At 36.8% G+C, this 10,602-nt stretch overlaps 1 protein-coding gene across 1 annotated transcript; it reads right to left on the bottom strand.

Moving 5' to 3' along the window:
- Nucleotides 1–285: 285 nt before the first annotated feature.
- On the bottom strand, nt 286–1,851 carry LOC106659049. Its single transcript, XM_014381343.2, has one exon. It carries the CDS (start codon nt 1,837–1,839, stop codon nt 646–648), a length of 1,194 nt encoding a protein of 397 aa, XP_014236829.1. The 5' UTR covers nt 1,840–1,851; the 3' UTR covers nt 286–645.
- Between the last annotated feature and the right edge of the window lie 8,751 nt (nt 1,852–10,602).

Here is a 10,602-nt window from a genome sequence, read left to right as displayed (position 1 = left end):
ATTGTACATTTCAGTTCTTTTACATTGAATTACAAAACTAAATATTATCGTGCATTTTTTTGTTTCCAATGAAATTTTTTATATGCTTCCATCTCCGTCAATTTCGATCAGATCGAGACTAGTGTTTTATTTTTTTTTTTTTTTTGAAATTTTCTCTGGTTTAAATATTTAGAAAAGTTTTAAAGGGACCACCTGGTGCTTCGAGCTAAAATTCAAAAATAGCCATATAATTGGAAATAGTAAAAATTTATTTTTTATCATTGTAAAATTTGTTCATACTACACCGATTGATCAAAAACTCTCACATAAGTTCTGAATTTACTTGTAATTAACTAATTTCAAATAATTAATTGCTATTATATATTCCATACCAGTTGAAAATTCTTATGTTATCAATTAATATTTAAAAAAATTTTAAAGCAAAGGTTGGAATGAATTTGAAATTTTGCTGGAGGTATTTCAATTCAAATATTTCGAATATTTTAAAATTTTCCAGCATCTATACACTTGCAATAAATGAAGTTTTCAAGATTATATTTATAAAAATCTATGTAAAATATTCAATACTCTTTGCTGTTTCAATTATCACAATTTAATCATAAACATTATATGTGGAATTTTAAAATTAGTTATGTTAAAAGTAGTTTATGCATTCTCGATGATTTCTCCAATAAGCTCAAGGACCATATCCTTGTAATGTGGATGCTTATCCATGAGTTTCATCACCAACTTATCTCGTCTACCAAAGATAATGTTCATGCAGCCATCGGAACTATCAACATCATCGGAGTTATTATCAATATCAAGGATTTGAGTAATTGGCCTATCGACCACTGCGTGAACCATACCAATGGTTTTCATATCTTCGTATTCTTCCATTATATACGCAAAGGTCGGTAGCTTCATCGTTCGATCATTTTCTAACAAAGCACTGCACAACTCTTCATGGTAGTGACGTAATAAATCTTTTTCAATTTTTTTCCTTTCATCTTTCCTGGTTGCTAAAAATAGCAAAGTAGCCACATCTGAGGTTGGAGGCGCGTAACGAACCATTTGAAAATCTACAAGTGCGCACCGTGGTTGAGGACTTGCATCATCGAACATGCAATTATAGGCCCAAGTATCACCGTGACAAACGACGTTCGTCCATTTTTTCGACGGAGCTGCCTTTTGGAACACCGCACTGCAAACTTTGGGTATGCAAGTGTAATCCAATCCAAATTTCTTTGCTACTGACACAGCTGCATCGACTCCATATCTGTACCAATCATAAAATTTTGTTTGTTTTGTCCAAACAGCTTCTTGAAAAATTTCCGGGTAAACCTCGAGAAAAGATTGGCCCAATTTTTTTTCAGCGATCATAGCCGAAGCATGCATTAAAGCCAACGTTTTTAAAGCTGATTTCATGTATGTTTCGCACAAACTCATTCCTTTTAATTCGAAATGTTTGTCCTTCATATTATCAAGAATTATAACATTTTCTTTAGACAGATAACACAGAGCACTCCAATATTTGTTTTTGACACTTGTCATCAATTTTGGTAAAATCGATTCATAAAATTTTGACTCCTTAAAAAACAATTTACAATTTTTTATCATGGCCACTTGTACTGGTACATCGTACGGAAAAGTTTTCATAAAAAAACAAAGAGCTAATTTTTTACCATTTTTTATCACTTCTACATTTAAAAATTGATGTGAGCCAGCGAATCCAACTTTATCGCCAGATAAAGATTTAAAATTATAATCGACTAAGTGAGCATCTAATCCAATTGCATTACGCACAGCTTTCTGCACATCTTCAAAAATTAAGACGGTTTTTTCTTCACTTTTACTCATGTTGAAATTAATTTTTCAGATTCTGTCAACCCAAGAGTTTCAAACACACTAAAATTTTTCTCTGTAAATGAATTCTATTTATGACAACAGATAGATAAGATAAGGATAGAAAATTATTATTTATTGGTGCACGAGCACTCAAACATACGAGTCTGTCTCGATGATTTCGTCGAGGAAATACAAACACTTCAAATTATTTATTGTTTACAATTGTAAAAAAATGCAAAGAAATACACTTGAAAAAAATATTCATCTGCTTAATTATATGTAGACTCCATAATAAAAAAGTGAGTTGTATAAGATTATAACTCGTAAAAACTATGCATGCGTATAAATTGTTATGTTTGTTCATTTATGATCACGAGAACAAGATAGACTCTGACTAGAGATTATTGCGCAGTATAATAACATATAGAAACTTATCAGTTCTGTCTTGTTTAGCAGTTCAAATAGAGATGGCGCATTAAACAGTTCTAGCGAGATTTTTTGAATAAATTTAATAAATAATTGAGTAATTGCTGTAACAAGAAGTACACATTTTATTGAAACAATTCTGACATTAACTATTTGCACGTAGGTATGTACAATCATATACCTGTAACAAGAAGAAACGACAATTGAATTCTATTATAGTATGTTATGATACGTATGACTTAAGCAGGCCATTATTGCACGGTACGGTTAGCTAGTGCCACGGTAAGAATGGGCTACTTGAGTCATAAGTATCGTAAACTTTTTTATAGCACTGTGCTAAATTCACGTTTAGGCCCCCTTTGGCGAGATATAAGGTGCTCATAATAGCGTCGTGGTGCAATAATGAGCAGCTTAAGTCACGACAAAGCGTGTCTTAACCCGTCCAATACTAAGAAACCCTAATTTTGACTTATTTTTCAACGCGTTATTTTTCTATGAAACCATTGTCAAGTTAATGTAAAAATACCATACACGATGGGATTTTTATCGCTCTTTTCAAATCTGGTGTCAGATTTTCGATTTATGCAACCGTTTTCAATATATATTTGTTTAAACAAACAAAAATCGTCGTTTTTGAACATTTGTCTTCAAAATGGTCGTATTTTTCACCACGATTACGCACGCATTCGGATCTGATTAAAATCTGAATTCCGATTAAAATCTGAAAAATCTGAATCTGGTGGCATACAAGCCTATACTAAAACTTAGCGGCGTTGGTTCATCCAGATTCAAGATGGCAGCCATCAAAACAGCTGATTGTAGCCGAAAATGTAAAAAAGAGCTTTGGTATTTTTATAAAGCTCTATAACATGTGCCATGTCGTCTTGATAGACGATAATGCTTTGAGATTTTTTACTCGCTAACAATGGACTCTACGAAAAAATTTTATGGAACAAAAAGTGCTTATAATTTATCAAATAACACTCGTAAATTTTTTCAGAATTTTCTGAATGATTTTGGAAATGTTTATAAAATTATTATAAATATATATAAATATTATGAAACACTGAGCCGAAGTAACAAATCGTTCCATAAATATGGATACAGGATTGACCAGTTTTAAACGCGTATAAAAAAATATTTTGATAATCTTTAAACATAAGTAATGCATATAAAGTGTTTTAAAAACTTCATTTAGTTGTGATTCGCTTACAAAGTCAAATAAACAGTTTTTTTACTTTATCTTCAACAAAATTCAACGTATATTCTCTGAGCAGACCATTAAAAAAATGTTTAAAAATGAGACATTTTGTTTTATGACTGTATCTTAAGTAATATTTAGTAACATTTTTTCATTTTTTACATTTGTGTAGGTAGATGTAACTTATAAAATAAAGAGTGCTTGCATTTTTTGGAAATCGTTTATCATTTTATCACCCCTCTCACCTCACTCACCTGGGCCTACGTTGGCCTGTTTTTTTATGAATCACCGACCCCCCGGTTAACCCAGCGCACTTCGTCAGAGGACATTATCGGCGTACAGCAACGTGACCAACACCCTGCCGGCGCACACGCCACACATGTCCGAGTAAAGCAGAGCTCCTCGCTTGACACATCACCCGCAAAATCTCACCAAACAACCACTTGAACGCCTCACGCACCCGACTCGGAAGCCCAAGTTAAATAAAATATAATAATTATACATAATAAGGTACTTCAAAGAAAATTGTATCTCGTTCGAGCCAATTTGAATGTGCAAAGATGCTCAGAAACATATAAATCAACTAGATCATAATTTTCGAATCCAATTTCATTTAAAAGAAAAGTAAAAAATAAATTGAACGCGTTAATGGAAGAAACAACGATCGATCACTGAGTGGCAGGGCACAATCAAGCTAATCGATGGGGACTTGAACGATATCAATTTGTTCTCTCGACAACGGGAACGAACTGATTGCAAATGAGCTTCATCTCTAACTGCAGTTGACGACGCGACCCCATATATTACGCATCCCTATACAGCAGCTATGCCAACAAGTATTCATTCGTATTGGAATATAATAGTACAGAGCAAGCGGTGGAATTGTAGGCGGAGGTAGGTAGGTATACGAGATTCGGACTAGCAGCTGGCGTCGCCGAGGGATCCGCTCATTGGCTCTCTACGCGATTCGCTGAACGGGTAGTGGACGACTACTTAAGATTCGACTCGCAGCGGTGGCAGCAAGCCTCTGGTCCTGCCAGGATCCTTTTTCGTTGGGCACTGGAAGAAAGGCAGCTTGACGCAAGCGAGCTTTTGACTACACTGGTGCCAGCTTTTGGACAAATGATCCCTCTCGTAAATATAGACACGCGCGAGCGTGTGCATAAATATATGTCTATGCTCTGTCTGTATATACATGTATGTACACGGCAGATCGGCCTGGTAATAGCCGCCGTCTACGCGCTCGGTATTCCCGATGGAGGTGATGGCGAAATCTCGCTCCCTCTCTGTCGCGCGCGCACGCGAGAAGAGAGAGAAAGCACCGGCAGAGCCCACCAGGGGCCGTTCTGTAGCGAGCTTGAAGCTCTCGTGCAGTGTACAGCTCGCTTCCAATTTACTAGACTCATGCATCCGGAGAGCGATATTCGAATGAAATTCCCAACTGAGACTTTGCCTCGCGTTGGACTATATACCTATACCAACTGCACGAGCACTGACTCCCATCTCCGACTCGAGCTCTGCCGACCTACGCCACTGATTCTCTTTCAGTAAGTTTGCTTCCTATTTTCATTTTGCATTTTGTTTTATTTCCTTCGTTATTTCTGATATGCCTCGGTTCTTTTTCATTTGCTCAACATTGAGCGACCTTCTATATCCTATTCAGCTACTCTGACGGCAAATACCCTTCCATCTGTATATATCTATTTCTATTATATGTATACGCACTTCCAACTTCAACATTTGCACTCAATATTTCGATTTACAATTTTCATGCGACTTCTCAGTCTTTTTTTTTTCATATCCATTGCAAGTTATACATTTCAGCGTATTTCCCCTTCATTTAGAGTAGGTAAAAGGTTTGCTTTTTATGTAAATCTTTCCTAGTGAATTTTTCCGTGTGTTGTTAAGACGAGGAAAACAAATCAAATTTAAATTGGAAAAAAAAAATTCCAATTTATTTGACGATTACTTATACTTTGACAAATTGATATGTATATTGATAAGATCGACACCACGTACGTCTTGTTTAGGGTGCTCTGTGCATCGCCATCGCGACGACAAAATAAAGCGCACAGTGGAAATCCTACACAGCCTTTATAGGGCATCACGCGCGTCCTATGTGATATACATTTTAGGCGGGAAAAATTCTCAAGCTGAAGATATGAGCAGGCCGTTTCTCAAACTCGTAAATTTTCTCGCTTGTGTGCGAATGAGCTTGCAGCCATCGCAGATAGCAGTTGCTATATGGTAGTGCACGACATGTACACGTCGTTTTTGCTGCAAGAAGGAAGAGAGCACAAAAAGGGCGGAGAAAAGGTAGGCTGTAGCTCTTTTATAGGCGAAATTAAGCGTCTCGGGTTCGAGTGAGCTATACGTCTGTGCCGAGATCTTCCTGTTTATGATGCCAAATTTTATACGTATAATGTGCACAGCACACGAAAAAATTTAGATGCTTTCAAATATTGATCTGCAAATTTTATATTTCGTGTTTTGATGATTCTTTTGGGAGTGTGGATAATTATGAAAATAAAAAAAAAAAAATTTTCACAATTATGAAAATGATTTTTAAGGGCTCAAATTCATCTTCCAAAAGGGAAAACAGTTAAGGGCCATAAAAAAAAGAAACCACACCAGAAAAAATTAAACATTGACTCCAACAACCGAATCTCATTGAGAAATAATTACATTAAAAAAGCAGCAAAAATGTCCGCAGCCAATCTGAACTTTGGAAAGCTATCAATGGAAAACTATTCATGATTTTTTAAAGAGAGGATTGGATATGTATTGAATTGGGACAATGTGCATGTACACCTGTACTATAGGCACCCTATAAGACGCACCGCCTTATTTTTCGAGTTTTATTTTTTTCTTCAGGCGACATCTCAACATCAGAAAACTATGCTCAGATTAGTATAAAATCTTTTAAGAAAAGGTCTAACCCGTGCCACAAGTACAAAATCGTCATTTCGGGATAAAAATCTAATTTTTCGATCAAGCTATAACTTCATCTGTATTGTACTTTTACCGGAATAAAAAGACAATTTTGTATTCATGACGTATACTTCAGTTTTCATCAATCACCGTAACAATCAGAAAAACAATGCAACATATAAGACGTAGCATATAATGAAAAAAATCCGTGGAGCTCCATTTGATTTCTCCTAGCGAGGTTTGCACGCTGCAGTGATATAATAGCTCGCAGTGGCACGATGTATCGCACTAGAGCAAGAAGGGAAGACGCATTCAAAGATGTAATGCAAAGACGTCTCTACATGGCTCATAAAACTCGACGTTTTATGCTGATGGCTTGCTCAGTTCGTCTCTCTATGTGTGTGCATTGATGTACATATAACGTAGATATACATTCTATACATGTACATTCACATAGACGCGATATAAGGTCTGTTCTCTGTGAAATCGAATGACCAAAATATTTTTTTTGATGGCATGAAATATTTATATTTGTTGTCATCGGATTCTCAAATTTTATTTGAATTTTTTGAATCGGTTATCACTCTTTTTTCAGAAGTCCAAACAGACGTTTTCCTCAAATCTATGATTAAAAAAATTACTCCAAAAGGTTCTTTATAATTTCTTAATTAACACCTCTCAAATTTTTCTAATGTTTTGATCATTTTTATGGCCGGGTAAAATCAAAGTGTATAAAAACTGGAAAAAACGTTAAAAAGGTCGAAACAGCAAAAAAATAGCAAAAATATGCTTTTCTCAGATTTTTTGATACTAGGCTGTATAAAAGGGCTATATTTTAAGAGAGACATACACCGCCTTTGTGTACGTATACACGTATTTTGTAATAAATGTTTGCGTCAGTAGCGTGAATATGTGATATTTATGAGTTTTTAAAAAAAAGAGTGACAAATTACTTATGATGCAACAGATCGTGTTCCGCAATAAGTAAATACTTCATATTGGTCAAAGAATGAGGAAAATTTTTTGAAAATTTTCGGATTGAAATTTCCGACTCTTATGGTCAAATTTTTGTCTGTAGACTTTAGAGCCCTGTTTAAAAAAATTTGAAAATTATTTTTGCTAAAAAAGAGGATTTCGGCGGAAGGCTTCAGTTCCCTCTCTAAAAAAATCTGAAAAAATTTGAAGAAATTTATTTCGATGCCAAAAGTAAATGAAACATTTTTCAGGCTTTGTTTTACGTAGTTGCGCCGTAAATTCATTTTTTTATATTTTCAATTATTTCTTCTGAAGTCTTGAAGCATTTAAAAATTCTGAAAAAATTCGAGATGTGTGCATTATAGAAATGTACCTTCATGATTTTTTTTAGATTTTTCAAGTCAAGAACGGCTACAGACTCGATAAAATAAAGAAAAGAGAGGTCTAATCGGAGTATGGAGAATGCAACAACCTATGAATCTAGAATCTCGTATTCAGGTCCCTTTTCAATGAATTAATATAATGTATTTAACATACCCAAAGAGCGTCCAAATCCGAGGACCCTTGGCGCACGATTATGTGAAAGATTCTGAACCTTACTCGTATTAAAAAAGCATTAAAACACATTAAAATAAAGAGAAGGAAGAGAAAGGGTGAGTGGGGAGAAATAAAACCGAATTTCTTGCTATTGCTAGTTGTGTTAGAAAATTTTTGCATTTACAGCATTCGTATATATATACCACTTATTATCAAGAGGTTTTTGAATGTACAATCTAGTCACATTTTACATAGCACACATAGTAGTAGTACAAAAACTACAACAGTTGGGAAGAAAAGAAGGGCAAAAGAGGCAAAAAGAATTGCGTTAAGTGCGCAAAGTGGCCACGTACACCCCTCTTCTCGGCGCTCCTATATGAACGGGTTCCCTTACTTATAAAACTCTTGGGGGTGCTGCTTGCGGAGCAGCTTTCCGAGTCTCAAACCAGTATCAGAGAAACTAGGCCCGTTAAAAGTTGGACGATGACGACGCTGAAAACGACGACGTAGACGACGCGTTAGCGGCGCGCAAAACAATCTGGGCGTAATAGGCAAAGTTCTTCAGCAGCCGCGTGTGCGGTGCAAGCTGCACAATGCCCGTAGCCGTATACACACGCAGCAATAGCAGCAGAAACGGCTATACTCCGCACTTAGACTTCCTTGCTGCACCTTTTATTATTTTATATTTGCACGTGTGTCTCTGGCAGCCATATATACATTTCTATCTATCTCTCTCTCTCTCTCTTTTTCTTTTAAACGACTAGGTGAAGATAAGAGAAATTATACAGAAGTGAAACAGCTACGTTAGAAAAACGTCGCTAGGCAAAACTTTAACTTTTGCAGCTCCCTTATTGCTGTGTAAGACTATACTACTCTGAGGTACGACAATTACACGTACTTATATTTGACATGTATTATATATTAAGCCTTGTAGTCAGTCAAGTAATGGACAAAGCCCAGGCCCTGCATGGAGCAAGTTCTTTGATAGAAACGCCTTACATAAAAAAGTAGAGCAGATTTTTAGTCGAACATATGGATAGGATTATAGAAAAAAAGCTATGATAATAAGAAAAACGATAGAACTCGTTAGGTAGGACAGAATTAGATTCGAAAGTGATACTGGCATAGATAGATTTAAATAAACGAGCAATAACTGACGTTGGGCGCAAGCAGCCATGATTGGACTGTACTTGTTCAGTGTGCAGACTCGTAGCTCGAAGCTGGAAGAGGGAGAGGAGAGGCGGCTAGATTTGTCAAAACGCGAGAGCGAGTCCAGCCCAGTAATTAATTGTATCAGAGTCCATGATTACATGTCGCTTTGCGCGCGTCCGTGCAGCAACAGCAGCGGGATTCGTGGGAGCGCGCATGCATGTGCACATAGGACAAGCGGCTGGTCTCGCACAGGATTATACGGGACGTTCGCGCCGTATCCAGCAGCACATATAGCTGGGCTTGCCGAGGCTCGAGCCCCACTCGGTAGATGCGCGTGTGCGCATCCCACGCACGTTCGCGTTGGTACGCTACGTGACACGCACACGAGTGTGTGCTTATATATAGTCAACGACACAAGCCTTGCCTCCACTTCGCTCAGCTGCAGTCGACAGTTGTAACGGGCGATTCGCTCGGAAAGCTTGCCCGTATATATGTGCATGTATGCGTTCACCTAACTAAATAGATGGACCAACTCTTATGAACAGATGCACTCTGATGGAGCTTTGGGCTCCACTGCTACTACTGCCTGGCTGCAGCCATGTAAAATTCCACGCTCATTCACTCCGATATATAGTTATGTAACAGTGCGAATCGCATGCAACTATTGTCGGGGCGTTCGAATCAACGTTCAAGTCATTTGCAATAAGCCCGTTACGTAAGTGTATATGCAGTGACGTCAACATGGAAAATGGACAAAATAATCAATCTCTTTCGAAATTTAATTAAAATCGCTTGGCTCGCTTCGCGCCTAAGCTGTACCGTATACCTGTAAACTACCGCGGCCGCTGCTTGCGATCTTAGCTCTGGCCCGTAATAAAGCCGTAGATCGTATATATTGCGAGGAAAAAAGCTTATACATAATAAGTTGCAGCCGAGAAAAAGCTAATTAATTTTCACTTAGCAACTTGAGTATACGTACAGCGAAGCGAGCGCGTGGCTCTACCTTCTTACGTCCAGCTCGAACTTGTAAAACATTTCTTGCAACGAAAAAAATCGCACAACCCTATCGACGAGATCAATTCTTGAAGAAGGTATAATAAGAAAAGTTTATGTATTTCACCTTCAAATATTCATTTTATAATATGTAATAGATCGTTCATACATCTTATCGACTATTTTGTTACAAAAAAGTAAAGTGTACGTATGTCATGAATAAGGATAAACAACAGTGTTTATAAGACAAGGTGTTTAAAAACTCGCTTCACTTTGACCGAGTTTTAAAGATCCAAACCTAATAAATCATTTTTACACTACCAGGCACGCGAGAAGTTAACGTTACTTATATACAATAATGATCATCTTCAGCGAATATTTCCAAGTATTGTAAACGAGCTGTCGAATAGTCGACAACAGTCATGGAACTATAAACGCACACAAATGCATTTTTAGCTGATTAGTTTTTTTCCTCGTTGCAGAGCTTTTTTCACCCTTTCAGCTTTATACATTACTGCGCGATTCCGTAAGATTTACCGGTGGAAAGTTTTCTCGTTCGT

Source organism: Trichogramma pretiosum, unplaced genomic scaffold (genome assembly GCF_000599845.2).
Source record: "Trichogramma pretiosum strain Unisexual culture from Peru unplaced genomic scaffold, Tpre_2.0 scaffold171, whole genome shotgun sequence".
In the NCBI taxonomy this organism is placed as follows: Eukaryota; Metazoa; Arthropoda; class Insecta; order Hymenoptera; family Trichogrammatidae; genus Trichogramma; species Trichogramma pretiosum.
Note: the sequence above shows the minus strand (reverse complement) of the source record. Positions and strands in the feature narration are given on the sequence as shown.

Bases quoted from the DNA above. Each gene is read 5' to 3' on its own strand.
- LOC106659049 (XM_014381343.2), bottom strand. From the start codon at position 1,839: ATGAGTAAAAGTGAAGAAAAAACCGTCTTAATTTTTGAAGATGTGCAG.